This window comes from Diceros bicornis, chromosome 22, assembly GCF_020826845.1.
Source record: "Diceros bicornis minor isolate mBicDic1 chromosome 22, mDicBic1.mat.cur, whole genome shotgun sequence".
Taxonomy (NCBI): domain Eukaryota; kingdom Metazoa; phylum Chordata; class Mammalia; order Perissodactyla; family Rhinocerotidae; genus Diceros; species Diceros bicornis.
The window spans coordinates 17,253,047-17,277,823 of record NC_080761.1 but is presented as its reverse complement, the minus strand read 5'-3'; the positions used below and the strand labels follow the sequence as shown (position 1 = coordinate 17,277,823).

At 41.5% G+C, this 24,777-nt stretch overlaps 1 protein-coding gene across 12 annotated transcripts in view; it reads right to left on the bottom strand.

The window, feature by feature from the left end:
• The window catches only part of PRUNE2 (prune homolog 2 with BCH domain), a 350,844-nt gene that overhangs the window by 137,114 nt on the left and 188,953 nt on the right, over positions 1 to 24,777 (bottom strand). For 10 of the 12 annotated variants that reach the window (XM_058565602.1, XM_058565604.1, XM_058565608.1 and 7 more), the window contains one exon: positions 4,562 to 4,684. The exons of the other annotated variants lie outside the window; for them this stretch is intronic. In XM_058565602.1, the coding sequence (XP_058421585.1) occupies positions 4,562 to 4,684 (123 nt within the window). The remainder of the gene's footprint in view (positions 1 to 4,561; positions 4,685 to 24,777) is intronic. 12 annotated transcript variants of the gene reach the window in all.

Below are 24,777 nucleotides of genomic sequence, written 5' to 3'. Positions count from 1 at the left end.
TTGTCCCTGAGGCTCAATTTCCTCATCTGTAAAAGTGGGAACACAAATGTCTACTCCACAGAGAGGTTGTAAGAAACAGAGAGAACTTATGTCAAGTTCTTGGCACACTGTGATCACTCAGCAAATTATAGAAGCAACACTTCAGTCCCAAAGAGGAAGAAAAAGTCTCTCTGTCATTTGCCAAACTGAGCTAAGTAGGATTAGATGGAAAATCAAGTTTACATGGGGAAAAATGGCCTTGTTCGCTAAACCCCTGTGTGAAAGACTGCAGGACAAAAAAGTAAAGTCTTATGATGTTGGGGCTGGAGATGAGACATCCAGCTAGAATGCCTCTCTTCACAATGACAAAGAGGAACAAGGCCATCAGAGGACCATTTTATACTTCGTCATTTTTAAAAGCATTTTCTTCCTCAACCCATATTTCAGGTATGCAAGGACAATTATCTGTTCACATTTGCCCTAGCACTCCTGAAGTTTTCTTGGGTATAAACTTGGTTTTATATCATCCCATTTCAGCCAAATCCTCCTAGGTCTCTGGAAAATGCACAGCGACTGCTCATCTGGTCTTCAGGCCCATGACACAAGTACATATCTGACACATATTCTCTCCCTCTGGCCTCAGCCCAACACCAGGTCCTACCACTTCTATTGTAACTATCGCTACTCCTATTATCTCCATTCCTAAGGAACATTCCTAGTTCTACATTCTCTTACTTCCTTTCAAAACATTCAAATCAGTTTTCCAGGTACCAGGTTTTGGAAGAGACAGAAATAAAAACACTGACCTTACTTTTATTTATTATTTATTTATTTATTTATTTTTTTGAGGAAGATCAGCCCTGAGCTAACATCCATGCTAATCCTCCTCTTTTTGCTGAGGAAGACCGGCTCTGAGCTAACATCTATTGCCAATCCTCCTCCTCCTTCCCCCCCCCCCAAAGCCCCAGTAGACAGTTGTATGTCATAGTTGCACATCCTTCTAGTTGCTGTATGTGGGACGTGGCCTCAGCATGGCCGGAGAAGCGGTGCGTCGGTGCGCGCCCGGGATCCAAACCCGGGCCGCCAGTAGCAGAGCGCGCGCACTTAACCACTAAGCCACGGGGCCAGCCCCTGACTTTACTTTTAAACATCCCTTATTCATAACTATGAAAAATAATTTCCAGTTTCCCAGAGTAATCAACTCATGAGAAGAAAAATTAATAATTCAGCAAATACAAATGACATTGATTCAGTGAAACACGCAGGGCTGTTTTACAAGGAGCCCAATGCTGTGAATAATCAGAATGGATTCATAAGCACTCCTTTCAAACTTTCAGAAGCTTAGTCCTGATTACCGGCCAACATTACTAGGATCTTTGTTTTTCTGGTCACTGTTCCTTCTGATTTTTTTTTTAAGTGATGGACTGAAGACCCCTGAATAATCAACAAGCTATGGTGATTGAATATAATTCCCTGTCATAATCAAATACAACTTACAGTTATCGGTATATAAAATTATAACACTATGGGGCCGGCCCGGTGGCGTCGTGGTTAAGTGCGTGTGCTCCACTGCAGCGGCCCGGGGTCCAGAACCTGGGTGTGCACTGATGCACCGCTTGTCAAGCCATGCTGTGGTGGCATCCCATATAAAAAAGAGTAGAGGAAGATGGGCACGGATGTTAGCCCAGGGCCAGTCTTCCTCAGCAAAAAGAGGAGAATTGGCATGGATGTTAGCTCAGGGCTGACGTTCCTCACAAAAAAAAAAAAGAAAAGAAAAAAATTATAACACTATCACATGGGAGTTAGCAACAAGTGTCAAGGAGTCTGAAAAAGTGATACTAATTTTAACCAGCAAATCAAATTTTTATTTTTCCTCTACTCCTCACAAATATCTATAATTTCCATATAGTTCATAGATTTTTTTTCCCCTCATATCTTGTTAATCAATGATTGACAGCATTCTAAAGATGAAAAGACTTTAGTGACACACTGGATTACTTCTCAGCTAACACTGGAATATATTACCCAGCGCATCTATAAGATCAATGGCCATCTATCCTGTCTTTGAATGTCCCCAGTAATAGAGACCTCACTTTCTTACAAGAGAACCAACATAATTCATTATATTGCTAGACAGTTCTAGTGGTGTAAAATGACTTCCAAAAACTGAGTCCAAACCTTTATTCTGAGACGTTGTACATTGTCGGGTCCAGTTTTGTCTCCTGGAGAAACCCTTCCCATTACTATGAAGCAGTTTTTTGTTTGTTTAAAGAATTATCACCGGCCGCCCCGTGGCTTAGCGGTCAAGTGCACGTGCTCCGCTACTGGCCGCCCGGGTTCGGATCCCGGGCGCGCACCGACCCACCGCTTGTCCGGCCATGCTGAGGCGGCATCCCACATACAGCAACTAAAAGGATGTGCAACTATGACATACAACTGTCTACTGGGGCTTTGGGGAGAAAAAGGGAAAAAAAAGAAGGGGGATTGGCAATAGATGTTAGCTCAGAGCTGGTCTTCCTCAGCAAAAAGAGGAGGATCGGCATGGATGTTCGCTCAGGGCTGATCTTCCTCACACACACACACACACACACACACAAAAAGAATTATCAAGCCTTCCCCTTGAATTCCCTTTCTCATTGTCATCACACATACAGAAAAAGGGCCTGGGTCTTCCTTCCACTCAGCTGAGATTCCTGGCACTTCTTGACTATTCCTCTTGGGTTGGGTTCCCACATCTGCTGCTGCACTGCCATCCAGCTAGCTTCCTGTAGGGTCCTTCCCTTTTTCACCTGCCCCATGGCCCTTGAGGGTGTATAATGCTGAGAAGTGAGTGTGGAGGGGAGAGAAGTGGGAGGCGGGCAGAGAACAAGCAGGGAGAAATGCGATGACCCCAGGCATCTGGGACAACCAGGGAGAAAGGGTTAGGGAAAGTATTCAGGGATCCCCCAGTGAAGTGGGAGAGGGTGTCAACCACAGTTTTAGTAGAGAGGCTTTTTCACACTACCCTGCTCGGAGTGGGGGAAACGGAGAGTCTATGAGGGAGAGTGTGATGAGCACGGGAATGCAGGAAAGCAGAAAAATGTAGAGGGCCATCAAAGCAGGCAAGAGCGTTTGCCAGCCCATCCACTTGAGTCTGGCACACTGGGCACGGTGAAAGGGGGTCCGCAGTGCAGAGCTCTGAGCCCGGCACATGGAAGGCACTCAGCAGAGTTTGCTGACTGACTAAAGAAATGAATTTCAGGCACAAGATCTCCTTCGCATCTTCCCAAATTTATTCATTTCTTCAGTTCAATAAATACTTGTTGAGCCCCTTCTCTGTGCATGGCATTCTTTTAGATATTGGGGACGCAGCAGTGAAGAAAACAGACAAAACTCCCTGCCCTAGTGAAACTTACACTTCGATGTTGGGGAGACACAATATGTAATTAAGCAAGTAAGTATGTCATATGTCAGCTGTGATGGGGCAGTGCAGACAAAGAATTATCAAGGTAATTGATGGATTATAATGTATAGATTGATAGATTATAGATTATCAAAATCTATTAGGGAGATAGAGAATATCAGGAGGAAAGGGAATATTATTTTATAAAAAGTGGACAGGGAAGCACTCACTGTTTAGATAACATTTGAGCAGAGAACTGAAGTAAGTTCAGAGAGCTAACTATGCAGATACCTGGGGGAATAATGTCCCACTCAAAGGGGAACAGCAGGTTCAAAGTCCCTGAGGCAAAAGTATGCTTGTCATGTTCCAGGAACAGCAAAGAAGTCAGCGTGTCCATAATAGGGTGAGGGCAGGGTTGGGAGGAAGTCATAGTAGATGAGGTTAGAGATGACTAGATCACATATCTTGTATATGGGGGTTCCAACCCCAGCTGCACATCAGAATCACCCTAAAAAGCTTGTTAAAGACACCAATGACTGGTCCCCTGTCTAGACCAATTAAATCAGAATCTCTGGAGATAGGCTTGGGACTATAATGTTTCAACTTTCACAGATGAGTCAAGGCTGAGGACCACTGCTGTAGGCCATTGGTGTTTTTGAACAGAGGACTGACTGGATCCAACCTCTTCAAGAGACAGCCATAAGGCAGAAATGCAGCCTTTCACCCCACAAAAAGACATGGGACAACAAATTCAACAAATTAACTCATCGGCATGGATGATTTTCTCTCAAAATCTTAAAGGCTAATTGTTTCTGGTTTGATGGGGGAGACAATTAAAAACTGGAAGGCACTGGATGCCTGATGATGAAAAGAAGAAGGTCCCCAAATTGGCGCAAAACTAGGATGATGTGATGGCCAGAGGTTTACTAGCTCTGTGGACTTGGATGATTGGATGATCATTTCTCACTTCTGAGCCTCGGGTTCCGTACCCATAAAGTGAAATAAGAATATGATCTACTTCATTGGGATATTAGGAGGATGAATTGAGATGATTTACTTTATGTGCTTAGAACAGTGCCTGGCTGAGCATGCATCATAGAGAATTGAGAAATGGCATAAAGCCAAATTTAACAAATGTCAGATGTTACTATTATTATTAACTTTCCCAGTTTTGACGTGGCCTGATTTGTCCTTACTTACACTGCAACAAATTGAGCTGTTAGCAAAGGTATTTCTGGTTCTGGGCAAAGACTGGGCACCACGGCCAAACAGCACTGCCTTTCCAGTTGACTTCCTGAGCTTGATATCCACATCACTGGTTATCTTAAATAAACGAATTTTTAACATGTCTCCAATGATCTTTCTCACTTTTGAAGACACTATTTTATACGATTAAAATTAAAAAAAAAACGTGAGAACAGGTTTCAATAAGATAAAATTGATGTAGATTCAGATTTTCTGAGTGGGCAATACTCACGTTCACAGGAAATACTTGAGAACACACACAAGATCATTAAGTGGGCAAAGCAAAAAGCTTAGACATTATTTTTTTTTGAAGTATCTTAATGTTCCCTTAGTCATTTGGAGAAAAATTGAACAAAAAGCAGTTACTTCTGCATAACCCAACCTGAAGGATTAAGGTTCTTTGGGGAAAGATTGAGATCTCTAAATGTATAGTTTCTGTCCAAAATCAAAGTTCTATTTTGAAATATATTAAAGCTCTCCTTCAAGACAAATAATTGTACATCTTTTTTATGGAATGGACTTTTATGGAAAACATCAATTGTCAACATCTAGTCACTTTAGCTCTCAAAATGCTTCATTTTAAGAGAAAGTTTTAGAATCTCATTTTTATTCCTGTGGAAGAAAAGCATTGTGGCCTGGACTTTGTAAGGTCTTTATTCAACATAAACTAATAGGTAGAGAAATCTCCATGACAGGAGTCTGAAACACTGTCCCTGGTGCTCATAAATACTCCACTGTATTGTCTGAAATGACTTATCTCAGTCCTGACTGTGGGCTCAGATTTACTGTACAGTTCATCAACTTCTCAGCATGATGGATAATGAATGTTTCATTTACATCGCTAATTGCCAAGCCATGGCTCCCGCAACCTTTAACCCGTATGCTTTATCCCATTATCACCATATGTCAATATAATTGCATTTAACATTCCAAATGATAAACTTTCTTCTATACAGAGAAATATTTTTCGCAAAGAAATCATGTGAAGGCTGCTGATAAAATACAAGTCTATTATAGGAAATGACAAGGACTAAGCTGGAATAATAGGTAGATTCTTGTAACTAGTCAAATCCATCTTTGGACAAGGACTCTTGATTTCATAGTTAGCAAAAGTAATGGTATTTTCTTAAGGAGTTATCTTTATTAGTCTTTAATTCAAAAATGCATTAAAAGAGATTCCCAAAATAGTGCAAATAAACCTTCAGGTCTACGTAATATCCCCCAAAAAATCTTTTGTGATAACTACGTGATCCAATTATATCTTCTATCTTTATTTGATTATCAGCCAATAAACCAGTAATGAAGTAGTCATCCACCACCGCTAACTCAGAATTGAACAAATTTGCAGAGAGGAATGAAAAATATCAAAAATCAAAAATCCTAACCTGGAAGAGAAGTTGAGAGACCATTTTGTCTGGCCACCTGTATCCAAGATCCATTTAAAACCAAAGCACAAGATGAGGCTGAAATAAAGATGGCCTTTTTAGGCGTGGGCAGTTGTTCACACAGACAGCCAGTGAGAGCTGCAGTGGAGTCGGCTTTACAGCGCCATTGGGAGCCCTCTGTGTGTGGATTTGCCCAGGGCCACGAAGACTGCACTGCAAAGCTGGGGTGTGCTTGCCCCCTTGACCTTCAGTGTTTCCCTTCTCAGTAAATGATCCAGGACATCCATCAAATTTTTATACTACACACCTGAGATTTATCCATGACATTTTTTTTCTCCCTAATTGCCATGGCCAGTCCATCAAAAAATCCTGCTAGTTATAACTCAAAAGTATATCTTGATTTGTCTGCTACAGCTCCACTGTCCCCATCCCACCTCAAGTCATTGTCATCTCTCTCCTGGTCTATGATGGAAGTCTCTAGTCCATCTCTTTACTTGTGTTCTTACTTCCTTCCTCTCAATTCTTTGCCACCTCCCTATCCTTACAGTCCTCTAATGGCTTCTACCGTACTTAGAATAAAATCCAATAAATCCAATAGAACCCTGTGTTTACTCGGGCCTGCGAGGGCTTGCATGATCTGACCTGACCACCTCTCCAGCCAGGCCAGGCCTCTCTCCTCCTCACAGTCAGTATGATCCATTCAGTTCCTAAGGGATGTTCTGTCAGTTTCGCGATGTGTCAATCTATTTCCTACTTCAGAGCCTTTGCACAGCTACTCCCTTTGCCTGCAAAGCTCTTACCCCTAGTCTTCTCCTACAATAGCGTACCCTTGATTTATAAGTTTAAAAATCACTTTCTCAAGGAGTCTTTACACAACCCCCCACCTAAGGTAAATTAGGTCATAATATTACATTTTCTCATAACAGCACCCTGTATTTTTCTTCATAGCACTTACATTAGTTTGAAGTATACATTTATTTGTATGATTATTTGTGTAATGTCTAGCTCTCCCACTAGACTGAAAGCTCCACAAGGATAAGAACTGTGTGTGTTTTATCTCCCTCAATCCGTAGTACGCAGCACATAGCATATAGTATGGATGAAGGAGCTAGTTAAAACATCTATTCTAAATATACATATATATAGTCAGTGTCTCAATAAACACCAAAGGTCAATCAGCAGAGAGCTAGTCCACTCTGAGTCTCAGTAGCGATGCAGTTCTGGATTACCATAGATTACGCTATTTCTCTGAGTAGTCAACGCACCAAAGACTGTTGGATGTCTCGATGACTGGGATGAGTTACATGGGAGAATGAGGACCAGACCAGAAGCTAGAAGTCCTGGCTTTTAACTGTGGCCCTGCTATTACCTAGCTGTGTGACCTCAGCAAATGTTCTAGGAGTATGAAACAAGGGTCTTGAATTAGGCGATCTCAAGATCTCTTAGCTCCCCAAATTACGTGTCTCATATTTTTTTGGTTTCTTTTGAAATGCCCAAAGATCTCTCTTAGCTCCCCAAATTATGTGTCTTATATTTCTTTGGTTTCTTTTAAAATGCACATAGTAGGTATTGTGTTGATTAAACAGAAAGGCATAGAGCCAGAAACAAGGCAGCTGTAACTATTTACGCATTCATTAACCGGCAGTCCTGTGGACTGTGGGATCAGCTGAGGGGAGCTCAAGAGAATGACGTGTGAGGGGCCAGGTATGTGTGAGGCACCACGAGAGCAGCTTTGCAAAAGTTACTTCATTTGTTCCTGCCAACAGCCCACTGAGATAAGTACTAACATTCTACGTGCCCAGTGAAGAAACAGAAAGAGTGCTTGTGAGGTCCAGAAGCCTACAACATCACGTGTAGTTCCCAACTCAAGTTCAGGGCACACTGACATCTGTCATTTGTCCCCTCAAATGGTGGCATACATTTCCATGAGGGAAGTAAAACGGGCTGGTGACTTTACCAACTGAGGCCACACATCTGGTGCAGCTGAGAAAACCGATATCACTGGAAACAGCAAGACGAAAACATACTGTCTGAATAGTGACATGTATTTGCACATTTTTAGCCCCTTTAAATGCTGCACACACAAACACAAAGGGAAATTCAGAGATAACTACCTTATTTTTTTATTTATTTTTTTGTGAGGAAGACCAGCCCTGAGCTAACATCTTTTGCCAATCCTCCTCCTTTTTTCCCCCAAAGCCCCAGTAGATAGTTGTATGTCATAGTTGCACATCCTTCTAGTTGCTGTATGTGGGACGCGGCCTCAGCATGGCCAGACAAGCGGTGCTTCGGTGCGCGCTCGGGATCCGAACCCAGGCCGCCAGCAGCAGAGTGCACACACCCAACCGCCAAGCCATGGGGCCGGCCTAGAAATAACTACTTTATAAAGTGACACTGAGCACCTGATTTTCTCCTCAGAAATTCTTAATGGCCTTGACTTCTCTGCTCATGTCTATACTTTTTGGTCATTCACCTCCCAGAACGCACTGTCCATTCTCTGTGCCTGCGTTCCTGCGGTCTGTCTGGCCCTCTTGGATTTATCCTCACAGAGTCTGGACTCCTTACCTCGGCTTGCTCCTTGTCCTTCTGTATTTGTCCTTCACTTTCTCATATCTCAGGGGGAGGTACCCTGCCACCATCTTGCGACATCAACCAGCCTTGCCCTATGCCGAATCCTTGCTTGTAGGGGAAGGATATTACAACATAAATTGATGTGCTCCTTACAGAGCAAACAGAAATATCGATCCTGTTGTGGATGTTTATTTGAAAATGATTCAGGATTTAAAATACAGTCATTAAGTGAGCATTACCAATGAGAGAGAGAAATAGGCAAGAAAATCCTGATGGTTTCACAAGACATATAATAAACCAAACCGAATCCGGTGTTGACCATGAGGTGGGCAAGCAGGGGAGGAGGTAACCACAGATCAGGTCAGGATTCTGGCTCTGCTGCCTAAACTGTTTGTCTATGACCAAGTCATGTCATATTTCCTAGCCTCCATTTTCTAACCTGCAAAATAAAGGCATCCTAACATTTGATCCCTAAGGCTCCTTCTGGTCCCAACATTCTCCATATATCTGGCCACCTTCATTTTTAATGTTTAGTTCCCAGATCTGTATTATGACCTTTCTACATTGATAGGATAAATTTTCCATTTGGTTCAAAGACCAAATATGTTCATGTTTTTGCCCATTATTTGGTTGACTATTATTTCCTAAAGCAGAGTACTGGCCCAAGGCATCGATAAACAATCTGAACTGATGAGTCTCAGGACCTTCCCAGGGCTATATTCCATAGCACATAGCATGAGGATTACGGAGCGAATTATCTAATCGTTATGATTCTCAATGCCTTTGTCCACATTGAAATTCATTTTTTACTTTTTGCCCATTTTCAAGACCTCAAAATGTCATTCCGTTTAATATCCACCAGATCAACCTTTTTTTACCTGGGAGAATTCAATTTACATGCAGCTGTGGGAATTTAACTACATATTCTATCTTCCACATCCTCACGCAAGCGTTTTTAGTTTTAAATAATCACTGCTGGAAATGGAAACTCCTGAGGGACACCATTGGCATTTTACAATCCAAAGATGGTTGAGTCCTTTACCCCTCCCCTTTGTTTCCTTCCAGAATAAAGTTCAAATGCTTAGCTTTGCACTAAGACTCTCCATGACCTTGCCTCTCTCCATCCCTTTAGCCTCATTTGTCATTGCCATCACCCCCCCATGTACTCAAACAAAATCTCCCTAATTTATAATTCCCCAGACTCATCAGATTTACCTTATTCCCTCTGCCTAAGAGGTTCTTCCCTATCTTCTAAATCTTGAGTGATGTGAAGTTTTCATTAAATAGAATATCTTACCTCATGCAAAATAGGGACATTTATCGGATTCATTATCACATGAAATACATGCTGAAAGTATAACTTGATTAAAAAAGGTTTAGGAAAATTTATGGGATGCAAGAGCCACAGAGGGAATGTTTTTGGGGCATGCCCCTAAGCTTGGGATATGGGGCAAAGACCGGGAACCTTATATTACTCTATATAATACATTTCATTTCTCTCTCCATCCATATTCCTCCAAGGGTAAAACAGAGATGGAGAAAGAAAGATAAAGGAGAGACACAGAGAGAAACAGAGAATAGACTATTGGTTGTACAGAATACTTCCACCATCCAGTGTGGCAACTACAATGTTCTTTGTGATTCCCATCGCCTCTGGGCGAGCTGTACATTTGTTTTCACCACATCAAACAAGCTTTTTACAGAAACGATGCAGTGCTAATTCCCAAAGGTAGTGTCTATCCATTTCATTCTATACAGAGTGCTCTTCAGAATTTTAGCAAATCCCACTGGTCAGTTATCTCAACGTTGAGATGTCTTTATTTTCCTAACTAATTGGGAGAAATAGGGCACTCCTGTGAGCCACTGTTGAGGTTCCCTCCTGGTAATAAAGCATTTACAAAGAGCTACTCAGGACTAGCTGTTCAGAGCTGTGTTTGTGGCTGTGTGCATGTCGGAGTGTGCCTCTCTCTCTTTGACCCATTATTGCAGACTTAAAAACAAGCATGTTTTCAAATGGCGCTATGAGCTGCCAATGATGTATCACCATCATATCTCATTATTCTCCACTAAATGTGATAATAATGTGATCTGTTAACATAAAAAAAGTTTGACTTCACAAAAGCAGCTGGAAATGGACAACCACAATATGCATTAATCTAACTCCTACCATCGGCTACACACTGCTTGTCACATATTGTTAGAAGCACCTCGCATTTGTGAGTTCTCTTAAGCAAAATACTTGCATTAGGTCTCAGCTGGGGCTGTGCATCAGGCAGTTTGGGGGAATATTCAATTCTCAGCAGAAGCCAAAATTTGAATTCTCTCATCTTTTAGGAATTATTTACCAGGTTTGGAAAGGATTCAGAAAGCTCTGGTGCTTCCACAGATATCTCTGAACTTCCATCCCTCTTCGTTCATTCATGGTCCAATGAATGAGGTTACGTTTGAACCGATGTTCACAGGGAAGAAAAAAAGAACTCTAAATGATACCAACAGCAGAGATTCAAAGAAATATTAGATTTAAGCTCACATTGGTCAAAAGAAACAAGGGTAGAAAGAACTTTGAAAAATCACTGTCTGTCTCTATGAGCCAGTCAACAGCAGGGCCCAACGCAGGGATCTTGGTCCATCAGAGTTAAATTAATGAGCCCAGTGTCTTGAGTTTCATTCTCCTAATACTGTACTAGCTTCTGGCCATCTCTGGCTGCTTTTTGTGACACACATTAGCCTCTAGCCTTTGCTTCCATGTCTTTATCTTTACTCCCAACACATTACTTACCAACCCTCTCTTCACTCTGTTACTTCATGCTTCTCCACAAGAACGACGCGACTGTCAAGTCTTTGTTTCCACCCCCATCACTAACCTGAATGCCCAGACCTTACTTATTATGTCCAGTAGACGCTGCCTATTGGCTATATTGCCTTAGATGAACTTTAGGAATTTTAAAATTCAAAACATTCCAAACCAAACTCATTATCTTCTCATTCTTTTGCCTCCTAGACTTGCTCCTCTGCCTTTATTACTGATTGCACTTAACAGCATGATCCTCAATGGAGTCATGCAAATTAGAAACCCAGTGGCTCCTTGTGGTACACGCATGCAAGGTTTGAGGAGAGAGAGTCGCTGAAGCCCGAAGGATGACTGATTATGCCATTTGGATGGAGGTGACCGCTTCTAGGCTTTCAAAGTCATCTGGGACAATACTTGAGATGCTCCCTGCCCCCAGGGCCCTCCATATCTCCCCTCTTTACCAAGGAGTCACAGAGTTTGCTGCATCTGAGAATTCCAATTAGAAATTCACACTTTTTATCTGTCCTATCAATTTTTTTGAGGTCATATTGGTTTATAACATGTAAATTTCAGGTGTATATCATTATATTTTGACTTCTGTATAGACTGCATCATGTTTTTAAAGTTGCTGAAAATTTCTTTTTCCAAAATCCTAATTCCAAATTACTCTTTTTTACATTGTTTTGGCATACTGTGTCACTTTGATTCTTTGTTACAGGTTTTCTTACTCTCTTATCACCAAAGAGAGTTTGGTGATAGTTTGAAGAAAGTTTGTTTTTCATTCCCTTTATTTTATTATTCGATTACACTGTTATATTGCTTATTTATTATTTTATTCTCTTAGGTATCAATTTATTCAATTTAATATAAATTTATCCTTATTGCTGACTTTTAAAGATTGATCATTTGCTATGTTTATTATCTTTTTTTGTATATATTTCCTTTTTTCCTCTTACAAATTTCTGTTCATTTCTCTTTTGATGTAGAAAAGCCCACACATCTCACACACTCAGCCCTTGTTCTCCACAGCCAAAGACATTGTTTGGCTCAGACCTTCAGCAGCTCCAGCCTGGCCTGTTTATGGCAAGGGCCTCTGCAATGCTCCCACAGTTATTAGACTCTCCCTTTCTAGTCCAGTCTCCCACTGTCCATAAGAGAAAGCCAATCACATGGTGCCCAAGGCCCTTCACAGCCCAGTTTCTTCTTATCTACTCACCTCTAACTGCAACTGTCCACCCTCCTTATCCTGCAGCAGTAGCCAGCAGCTTCTTGCCATTTCCAGTCACTATGCTTTCTTTTTCACATGTGGCTGCAGAACATTCTCTGTCTAGGATCCTTCTGCCCTTTCTTCCACCTGGTTCTTCATCTTTTAAGATTCTGTTCAAGAATCCCTGGCTTCTGAAGCCATCACCAGCAATTAAAGTACTTTGTGCTCTCACCTGACTTTTTTGTGCAATAGACTATGAGAGCCTCAGAACTCAAAGGACCCCTTTCTTTGAAAGATTTTGGTCTCCTAAAGACATGGCATTTCCTAATTCATCATTTCCTTAGTTTTACTGAAGACATGAGAGTCAAAACAGCATGAAGCAACCAATGTTAACTCACTAACCAGATCTATTCCAGTCAAAAGAGACACATCTCTTACCATGGGTAGAGTTAGCACAGGTAAACACATACTTTTAAAAACATCTTGTGAATCCAGTTGATAATTATTAGAAACCATTCATTTCTCCTTTGTAAAACTTCCTGAGGCAACGGGGTCAAACACTTGATTTTGGAGCCAGACTTCCTGGGTTGCAAAGCTCCTCTACTTACTAGTCATGTGCCCTTGGGGAAAAACTCAATCTTTCTCATCTGTAAAATGGGGATGTTGATGATAATGATGATGACGGTGTGTTGTGAGTATTAAACAAACACACAGAAAGCACTTGGAGCAGTGCTGACATAATTTAAACACTTGAGATCTGTTGGTTATTACGACTATTCCAATCTGAAGATGATGAGAGCTGAGTGAGGCTACATCTGGTGACTAGACATTGCAGAGATCACAAATCTTGTAATAAGAAAAGAGCAAAACTCAGATTTGCAAGCACAGAGGAACTAATAAGTTGTTGGCACACAGTCATTACTCAAACGGGTCTGGTTCATCTAGTTCAACGAATCCACTCCCAAATCTGAGTCTCTATTTTGTTGTTTTGAACCTCAGGAAAAGATGTGTATATAAGCTTCAAGACAGAGTTCAGACAGCTGTCCTGACTCTGTCTTGCTGGGAAAAGCAAGTACAGAATCTTGAGAGTCATTCTCTCCCAGGGGAGACCCAAGGAAGGGTCTTGTGGGAGCTTAAGGCATCCTCATAACTTCCTTCAGCCTCCATCCTCATATTTTCAGATGGACAATTGACATTTTTACATTTCTGTGGAAAATGTTTTGAATGCACAGCTTCAAGACAAACCCCTTCCATGTACATTGCCATCTTAAGCCAATATAAAAATCACAAACCTTCACCTTCCAAAAAAGTCCCTTTCACTTTGGTGATTGTTATAAACCGAATGTTTGTGTCCTCCTTAAAATTCATATGTTGAAACCTGATCCCCAATGTGATGGTATTAAGAGGTGGGGCCTTCAGGAGATGATTAGGACGTGAAGGTGGAGCTCTCACGAATGGGATTAGTGACTTACAGAAAAGACCCCAGAGAGCTCGCTTGCCACCTTCTGCCATGTGAGGACACAGCAAGAAGATGGCTGTCTATAAACTAGGAAGCAGGCCTTCACCAGACACCAAATCTACCAGCATCTTGATCTTGGACTTCCCAGCCTTTAGAACTGTGAGAAATAAATTTCTGTTGTTTACAAGCCATCCAGCCTATGGTATTCTACTATAGCAGCCTGAACTGCCTGACAGTGGCGTTCTACCTTTTGCAAGAGCCTTCACATCTGTTGTCCCACCAGACCTCAGGACTTTTTGATGTAGCCAGAGCAGTTGCTATTATTCCCATTTTACAGGAGAAGAAATGTGGCTCAAAGAAGTTTTGACTTGCTGGAGTTCATAGCACCAGTAAGTGGTGGAGCCAGGACTCAATTCCCAGACTTCAAGCTTCTTATCCAATGGTCTTCCCATAGTATCAGGGAATCACGCTCTCTTTCAAATAAAAGTTGTCACTCTAGGGGGCTCCAATGGGGGCTTCCCTTTGCAAATGAAACTTAGTGAATCAGCAACATTCAGAACAGAAAAGACTACCGGAATATGCAGCATACCTACAAGGCCCTCCCTATGGAGTCTACTTGGGAGCAAGATGGAGAGCTCTTCAATTGGGTCGCCACACATCCCCATGAGGTTTTCCCACATGCTCATAGCTGTGAGATCATAACCCCAGTCAGAGAGGAGGTTTTTCTACTTCACCATTGAGTAACATTCTGCTGCATGGGCCTCTGCTCTTCCCTGACCTCTCACATCCTGGAAGCCCCAGGTGATTGACAACCAAAGACAATCATCTACAAATCTTCAGTAAGCATCTCTGTGGCGCCTAATGTTGCACCAGGTGTGGAGGGGCTGGGCAAGGGTCCTGCTGAGAGGAGCTCAACTCCCTGGTAACAAGGCCCACAGATAAATGTGCAACCCCATCTTCACGAGGAATAATAGCTATGTGATAATCATGAACAGGGATCAAAAAGCAAAGGCAGTAGAGAAGGGGTTACTTCTTAGTTAAGAAGAATTTCCTTGGAAAATTGCAACATGGGCCTTTCAGATGGGCCAGTAAAATACAGGCTGGAGGGAGGAACTGATCAAGAGTCCTTGTCCCAACAGCTTGAAGCTTCTTTTCCTCCATAAGCCTCCCTTGAACCCTCCAGGATGACTTTGTTCATAGTCCAAGTACCCAACTTTATTCTATGGTAGTTTTCTAAAATCTTGTCTGTCTTCTGGGAGCAACTTGAAGGAGGCCATGTCTTTGTGTCTCAGCAGTTCTCATGCTTAGCACAGGGCTTGGTTTATTGAAATAATGAATGAATTGATAGATTAATAGTGATAAGTCAACTATAGAGCACTGCAGAGCTTCTAGCAACAATGACCCCTAGTTGGCAAAGGGGAATCTTCATGCCAGTAAAACATCAGAACATGTCATCAGTCACCTCTGATATCTGGATTCTCAAATCTAAGAAGCAGGCTATGATAAAATTCCCTGATTCTCTCCATCTCTCTAGATACGATTTGATGTTGTTGATATTCTTCTTGTACCCACCAGCGGCAACCCACTTCCCACTCCTATTGCCAGAAAATATGCATTTAATTAAATTAGAATCAGTGCAGGCAAAGCAAAGAAAAAGTCCACAGTTGATCTGATAACAATAAGGGGGAGAAAGGCTGTGTTTTCCTGTATTCACTGAACGTGGATGTGTGTTTGCCGTAAATTAGGCCTGCTGCGAGAATGATGCTGGGCATCCCATATGGCAAATATCAGACTGAGACACACAAGGAGAAATGGATTTTTTTTATTCTTGAATTAATTCTGTTCAGTTTATTTGGAGTGTAATCATATCCAGCAAGCATTCAAGAAACAACACGGTTAGAAATCTAATGAGGCTTCCTTCCAAGTACGATGAAAGATAGTTAATGGCCAAACTTTTTGAAGTCAAGAACAGTACGTTTTATTATTATTTGGAGTTTAAGTTTAAAACTGATTCTTTTACTATTCTATTCTTATTACTGTGAAGTATAATAGAGGGCAGGGGTCTGAAGGAGACTGTCAAAATCTATTAGAACAAATATTTAGAGAACCACGAATTCATGTCTTAGATCTAGAGATTCTTATTTCTGACACAAAATGCCATTTATTTATTTTTTTTAGCTTTAGTTGTCGCTCTAAATGAACAACTCAGGAAGGAAAGCAAAAGAGCTAGACTTTTACCTCCACAAGGAGACTGCTCCTTATTTATGTGGAAAGTTTGCACTCTAAAGACCTTTCCAGCAAGACCACAGAATTACAATATTGGACATGTTTCCTTTCAGAATCAGTTTTCTGCTTTCCACGAGCTTTGTTTGGACCCCGGATCAGGCACTTACCTCAATGTAAGAAATCACTCAACCTTTGCAAGACCTGACCAGAGAAAACCCAGCTCTCCTGGGTGGCCTCTGAACATGTGTTAGTCTCTGGCATTTTAGCTAGAGCCAAATGAAGGCAAGGTCTGCCCCATATGGTCTTTATCTTCCAGTACATACATGAGAAGTAAGAGATACAGTCTATAATAGAATTTTAATATAGTAAACAGCATGTTTTTTATTCCCAGTACTTCATCTAACTTTCTGAGTTTTGTCTGTTAAAAGCAGATCATGGAACATCCACTGGTCCTGGCTAAGGTGATGCATCTGAATAACAGGTACAATGACTCAAGTAAAAAATGATAGATATGGAAGAACAGACAAAGAACCAGACCACTCTGCCCCCAGAATAGACTTGGAAGTGTCTAACTGAGGGAAGGGAAAAGAATCAGAAAGGGAAGGAAGAGAGCTTAGATGCTGGGAGACCTTGAGAAAGATGCAGACAGGACCCTGAGACAGGGCTGGGGCTCAGCAGAAGGAGGATGGGAAGGGAGCACAAGGGAACAACACAGACAGGTTTGAGCACCTAGAAGCAGCACTGACCTGTGCTCAGTTCCCAAAGAGGGTCTGAGAAAGTGTTTCCATTCCCTGCATGGAGGGCAGAAGCAGTGTAGATGTGGGGTATTGAGGCAGATCAAAACTCAAGTCCCAGAGTGGGCAGAATGATAAGAATGAGGGGCTGCAGAATTCCTCTCCATAGGCCCCAAAGGGGCATGGTTTGGGCAGAGAGAAATAGACTTGACACTTGGAACACAACACCCTTGTCAACATTATTCAAAAAATAAATAATTATATCAGCAAAACTAATATATCGTGGTTTAAATGAACATTTTATCCTTTACTTGTAAGGCTAAATATTTTTTCACAGATTCATTAGCTGTTTGTTTAGATCCTTTGTCGATTTTTTAAATTAGTGATTTAGCTATTATCTTATTAATTTGTAAAGATTCTTCATACATTAAAGATATTATTATTTGCCAGTAAGTGGCAAGTATTTTCTCACCTTTTTAAAAATTTTGATCTTTTTTTTTTTGCTGAGGAAGACTGGCCCTGGGCTAACATCCATGCCCATCTTCCTCCACTTTATATGGGACGCCACCACAGCACAGCTTGCCAAGCGGTGTGTCGGTGCACGCCTGGGATCCGAACCCGTGAACCCTGGGCCGCTGCAGCAGAGTGCGCGCACTTAAACACTTGCGCCACCGGGCCAGCCCCCTAAAAATTTTGATCTTTTAATGTAAAGGTTTCTTTCCCCCTTTCTAGACTTGGGCAGTATTAAGTTAGCTACCTAGCGAATGCTCACATTCATTATGTGCTGGCTTGGTACTTCATTTTAATAACGTTTTCCCTAATCCCCACGATGTCCCTGAAAGATGGGTCTTACTACCCCACTTTACAGACAACAAAACTGATGCTTAGGGTTAAGTAATTTGTCCAAACTTAAAGTGCTCTTATAAGGAATTGCTCAAATCCAAGTCTATTACACCACATGGGGTTTGGTACCTCTGCATTTATAATACATAGGTAAGGAAGAGTACATATGGAACTTTCAGACCATTGCTTCTTAGGCTAGAAGGGGTTGCAAATTAGTAGAATAAAAGGATACTTTTTGAAACACTAGGTGATAAGGCTACAAAGAGTAAAGTAAATAACGTAAACAATACTGCATACAGCAAGCAATAAACATGATAGTTATAAATCCAAGAGGAGGAATACAAGCAAATGTTACAAGTGTTTTCTGTAAGGCGGGCAGAGGGTTGACAAGTATTTGCCTGACAGGGTCATCAAAGACTAATAAGAAGAGTGAAATACACGAGCTCAGGTCAGCTGCACTGTGCCTATCCAGGGACCATCTGGTAAGAGCTGCTAATGGCAACAGGCATTGTCCTGGAGCATCCTGGAAGTGGCTCAGAAATGGTGAATCCCTTACCTGCGACCAGCTTCCATTCAGACAAGAGAGAAACTGAGAAGGGAGCAGGAACCCTGGGCATCATTTACTGAACTACCATATGCCATTTTGAATTGGCTTAGACTTAGAATCATAGAATTTTTTACTTGAAAGATCTATGGAGCACATCTAATTTACAAGCCCTCATTTTCACAGCCAGCTCCTTATCGTTCTTGAAACAATAAAGAAAAAACAAGGCTCAGAGGGGTTTACAGCCTTAGCTTACGTTCACCTTGCTACTTCGTCACAAATCTAGGTCTAGAATTCTAATCTTTTAATTCCTAGTTTGTAATTCTTTGTTCCATACATTACCTATGGAATTTCAGAAAATCTGATATTCCTTCCCATCTGATTTTCAAAAAGGAATGGCCTATAAAAGTATTATGAACTTATGCGGTAAGGGCTTAGGCAACCACAGATATCTTTTGGCAATGCATTGCTTTGCCTAGAGCCAAGCAAGATTTTTTAAAATTATTTTAATAAAACCTATTTTAATGAGACTAGCTACTATTTATTGAGCACTTAATATGTATCAGGAACTACTAAGCATTTTACATACACTAAATCCTCAAAACAATTCTATGAAGTAGGTTTTTAAATTTCTTTTCCACAGATGAGATGCTGTAGTTCTGAGAAAATAAATAAATATGCTCATAAAGTGAAAGGCAGCGCCAGGAATTCAGACTTAGCCACAGGCCTTATCACGTGAGAGGCCCCCAGAGGCCATACAGGAGTGATGAAGTGCTCAGCCTCTGGACATGGATGCCTGGGCGTAAATCTTAGTTCCTCCACCACTCCAAAGCTGAGTGACCTTGAGCAAGCTACATAATCTCTCTAAGCCTCAGACATCTGCTCTATAAAAGGGGAGTACTAAAAGTAACCACCTCATAGAGTGGCCATAAAAATTAAATGCAACAATTCACATTAAATTTTAAACACAGTGTCCAGAACATACTCAGCATTTGATATGTGTTACAAATTATTATCATTATCCCCCAAATTATCAGTCTCTTGATCTAGACCTACTAGAAGGAAAAACACCCTCCATTGCTCTTCTGCCTGCCATGAAGTAAGGCAGGAAAAGGTTGTGAACTCCTGCTGCTCTGACGTATGGTCAGGGCTCAGACAACAGACAGGCCTTACCTGAGAATGGAAGCTTAATTGAACAACACTGGCCCAGTTGGCTGGGCTCCTGCCGTCAGATGCCAAGAAGCTCTGGCCAACCTCTAGTATGAATTCACATAGACTATTAGTCCATCTAGAACTCAGCTATGGGCTTCTCGGTCACACAGGTGTCCAAAGATCAGGTCTACCTTCTTTCTGGATATTGCCACCATCCATGGCACTGGTCTTCAAAGACATCTGCATACTGTCAAAGCACCTTAATTTTATGGTCACCAAACTGGTAAGACCCAGACAAATGCCGAGAGAAATCAAGCGTTAGACACAGACCCCTGCCTTTGAAAAGATTCTGCCTTATTTCTGGTCTCTCCAGTGTCATTCTGTAAATTGCATCTTAGCAGAAACACCACTGGATCTTGAAACAGCGTGAAAGATAAGCCTCAGCCCACAGAGAGTTTGTGACCCAACTTGTCTTAGTTTGTGATTCAACCTAATTTTGAGTTGCCGATAGCCCTCGTGAGAACCAGTTTAAGTTCTCTAGAAATGATGTGACCGTGTTATCTCTACCTTATGGTTTCTTGTAAACAAGTCTGAGAAAGAGAGACAGAGTAAGGAAGGACAGAAAGGGGCAAATGAAGGGAGGAGAGAGAAATGTAAATATTTTGTTCATTGTAAAAATACAGACTTTCATTAACAGCACCCAAATATGGTACTTTTAATGAATCATGTGTTTCATTTTCTATAACTGATGGGGAGTATATCCCATTAATTCAAAATCTCAGATAGACATAAAAATAACATATAACTTTGTAATCCAATGGCCAGAAATCATCTGGTATTGAATTATTCACTTCTGCCTGGACTCAGACTTTTCGTATTGAGAAAATTTCTGAGAGAACAAGACTCAAACAGACAGATATTGAGACTATAAGACTACTGTTCAGTGATTGCAGAATCTTATAAATCAAAGGGAACTCATTGACTGTTCCAACCCCTGACTTCACAGATGCCTCATTTTGTTTAATCCACACTCTAATATTTAAAATAAGTTTGTGGGGGCTGGCCTGGTGGCGTAGCAATGAAGTTTGCGTGCTCTGCTTTGGTGGCCAGGGGTTCGCAGGTTCCGATCCCGGGCGCGGACTGACGCACCGGTTGTGAAGCCATTCTGTGGCAGCGTCCCATATAAAGTAGAGGAAGATGGGCACAGATGCTGGCCCACAGCCAATCTTCCTCAGCAAAAAAGAGGAGGATTGACAACAGATGTTAGCTCAGGGCTAACCTTCCTCACAAAAAAAATAAAATTAATAAGTTTGTGTATAATTTGTATAAACAAAATCCTTTTGTTTATAAAAGATACGTGGTCATTAATAAAATGTTGCCATGTAAACTGATGAAGAAAGCATAATACTCTTCTAATAGCAACCCAAGCTACAAATTCTGCCGACTCCAAAAGAATTTTTTAAATAGCCAAGAAGAGGGACTGCAGAAGACATCATGGCACTTATTGACTCAATGACCAAAAACAAGAAACAATATCATGGAATGGCAAAGGCTGTCAAAATAGAACCTCACGGGGTCAGCCCGGTGGCGCAAGCGGTTAAGTGCGCGTGCTCCGCTGCGGCGGCCCGGGGTTCGCTGGTTCGGATCCCGGGCGCGCACCGACGCACTGCTTGGTAAGCCATGCTGTGGCGGCGTCCCATATAAAGTGGAGGAAGATAGGCACAGATGTTAGCCCAGGGCCGTCTTCCTCAGCAAAAAAAGAGGAGGATTGGCGGATGTTAGCTCAGGGCTGATCTCCTCACAAAAAAAAAAAAAAAAAAAATAGAACCTCACGATAATAATTCCCCCTACACACAGGAGAAGCAGAAAAAGGAAAAAAAGGATCTGAAAGAGGAAAATAATGAAAATTAGAAGACACAGAATTGGGAGCTAGCAGAGGGTTCGCTCAGCCTGCACGCACAGGGAGCCTACTCAGTGCAGACACTACGCTAAGGGCTGCGAATTCACAGAGCAAGAAGACAAAATTTCCATACTCAAAGAGAGTCACAGTCTAGAGGAGGGAGGCAGTTAAGCAAACCAGAAGTTTCATTGTAAAGCAATAAACACTCTGATAGAATAATATAAATAGAACTAGAAGAGCAAAGAGGCAGAGCTCCCAATTCTTCCTTGAGCAGAGGAGGACTGGGGAGGAGGTGCAGGCGCTGAGCCTCAAGGGCTTAGGAGTTGGCAGGAGGAGGAGGAACAGTAATGGAGGTGAGGGTGTGTCCCTGGGAAAGCACAGGCAACGAGAGGACACAGCACCTTCAACCTCAGCTGCAGGTCATTTCGTATGTAGGAAGGAAGCACAGGTTCTTCCAAAGGCAGGTAGGAGATGCATCTGAAGTTAACTACAAGTATGGACTTGATTCAGTAGGTGATGGGGAGACATGGAAGGGTTTTAAGCAGAGGAGCCATATGACCCAATTTGTAATTTAGAAAGTGAAGAAGATGGATTTAGAGGGGCTCATCTAAAGAGGAGGCGAGAAAGAAAGTTTTGCAATAGAGTCCAAAGATGAAGAACAAGAACCTGTACTAAGGTGGAAGGCTTCGAGATGGAAGGAGGTGAGGGCTTCGTGAGTCATTAGGCAAAGGAGTTGACAGGACTTGATGGATGCTTGGTAGAAGGTGAGGAGAGGTCAGAGATAAAGGGCAGTGAAGGGCACAACTCGAAACAGCCAGTGTCAGAGTCCACAGCAGCGAAAAGTGGCAGCAGAGAACAGGGACCCTCACGAAGGACATACAAAGAAAAGTGCATCGTAAGAAGGCAGGAGTCTGAGAGGATTCTGTGAAAGAAATTGAATCATCAAGATCTTCATTTTTACATGCCTCCCCTGTCTTCCCCTAACTTATGTCAAAAGTGTCTAGTATATACTTCATGCTACTCATGCAATCTGTCTTATTATGAAATGGTTGGAGAGGCAGAATGCCTGCTTAAAGCTAATATTTGTGCATTTCTCCATTTATTAAGATTGCTTCCAAAGTGAAATCAAACAGACACACACAAACACAGACACAGACAAGCATTTAACGGTGTTACTCCTGGGAGAGGGCTTGGGCAGAAAGAAAGGTTTACTTTTCATTTTGACACTTGTGTACCCTTGAAATTTTCTTACTTTTATGTACATTACTTTTATTTTAGAAATAGCAATAGGAGTTACTTGGCGAGAAAGAATATGTTCCTTTATTTTCTTCTTTTCACTGTTCTAGATAAGGAAAAAACATACACTTCTACAGGTACATGTATATGAAAATGCACAGAAAAAGAACTGAAAAAAACACATACCAAACTGGCAGTTACTTCTGGTTTGGGATTGAGGTGATAGTCAAGGGAGATTTCAGCTTTTTGTTTTTTGTACTATTTGGATGTTTTACAAGTAAAATATAGTTATGTGTTTATTTATTGTTATTCAAGAGAAATAAAGCTAGGTAATTATTATTCTTAAAATTGTTTCCCCAAAGTCTAAATATTTAGAAGTTATATTCACCAATCTGCATCCTTCCTTTGTTTAATAATGCTACCTTATTATTTATATAGGTGAAATATGGTTCTCTATCAAACATCAAGGTTTTATTTACGTATGTCTCCTCCATGGAAGACCTTGAACCTCCCCAAGTACACAGGATCATGAGGGGCCTAGCCATGGCCAGCTACAAAGCATGGTAATTCCTGAGTACATAAAACTTCCTGGGATTTCCCTGGGATGGGATGATCTCTAGCATAGTTCTCATACTAAATCTGGAACAGGAGAGAGGGGATAGAGGTGGAACATCATCTGGTGTTTTAAATGACAGTCCTGAGATATTCATACATATATAGGCAGGGTATGAAGGAAAGCAGGGATGGGGGCTACCTGGCACACCCTTCTCCTTCCTAACAGCGGATGCCCTTAGCTACCCTTTCTGTCACATCTCACTTTTTTGCTTTGAGTCTTGCTTCCTTGTTTGTTTTTACAGATTTTACCCATATGATAAAGATGTAGGGTGAGAGGCATCCTCAGAATGAGATTCGTCTCCTCCCCTATCCCATACAAAGCAACATGGAGCTGAATTTCTTGAGCTTCAATACAACAATTGCATTTTTTAAATTCTTTAATTGTGGTAAAAAACACATAACATAAAATTTAGCACCTTAACCATTTTTAAGTGTATAGTTCAGCAGTGTTAATAACACTACCGATGTGAACATAATGTGAACACGATATTCACATTGTTGTGCAACCAATCTCTAGAACTTTTTCATCTTGCAAAATGAAACTCTATACCCATTAAGCAACAACTCTCCATTTCCCCATTCCCCCAGCCCCTGGTAACCACCATTCTACTTTCCGTTACTATGAATTTGACCACTCTAGGTACCTCATGTAAGTGGAATCATACAGTATTTGTCTTTTTGTGACTGGCTTATTTCCCTTAGCATAATATCCTCAAGTTTCATCCATGTTGTAGCATGTGTCAGAATTTCCTACCTTTTTAAGGCTGAAAAATATTCCATTGTATGTATATCTCAATTTTGCTTTTCTATTTGTCCATTGATGGGCACAGGTTGCTTCCATGTCTTGGCTATTGTGAATTGTGCTGCTAGGAACACAGGTAAACAATTAACATCAAGTGCTTACTGGGAAGAAAAAAGCTAAAGACTAAGCACCAGAATGTTCTCAGGGACCTACACAGGGCACCTCAAACAGCCACAGAAAGCTCCAGGCTCCCCCGTTCTCTACTCTCATTAGACAGCCCTTAACCACACAACCAGGCCATAGATCTAGAGGAGGAGGTTTTTGTAATAAATGGTCTGAGTTGGTGGCAAAATATCTCTTTTCTGGGATTCACCTTTCCCTGACTCTTTTTCATACTGGAAATGGTAAAACGCCGAAGGCCAAGATCAGGAGAGACTCCGAGGAAAAGAGACCTAATCCGCTGTCCTGCCTGCTGCTAACTTTGGCAAAAGAACTTCTTAGAGGGTGACCTTAGAGGGTCACACGAGATCCAAGCCAGGTCACCAGGGCAGAAGACTTTGTATATAGGACAATGATGTCAAAATTTAAGATCGGTGCTTTTCCATGACTGTGCCAGCAGCCCGCCATAAGTGTGTTGCCAAATTTTGATCAATGTGTAAAACTTATTTTTGCCACAATTGAACATACAGATTGTTACTACAGAGTCTTAATGGAATATTGAACAAGGAAGGATATGAGATTCAGGAGGGTGATGGGGTATAATTTG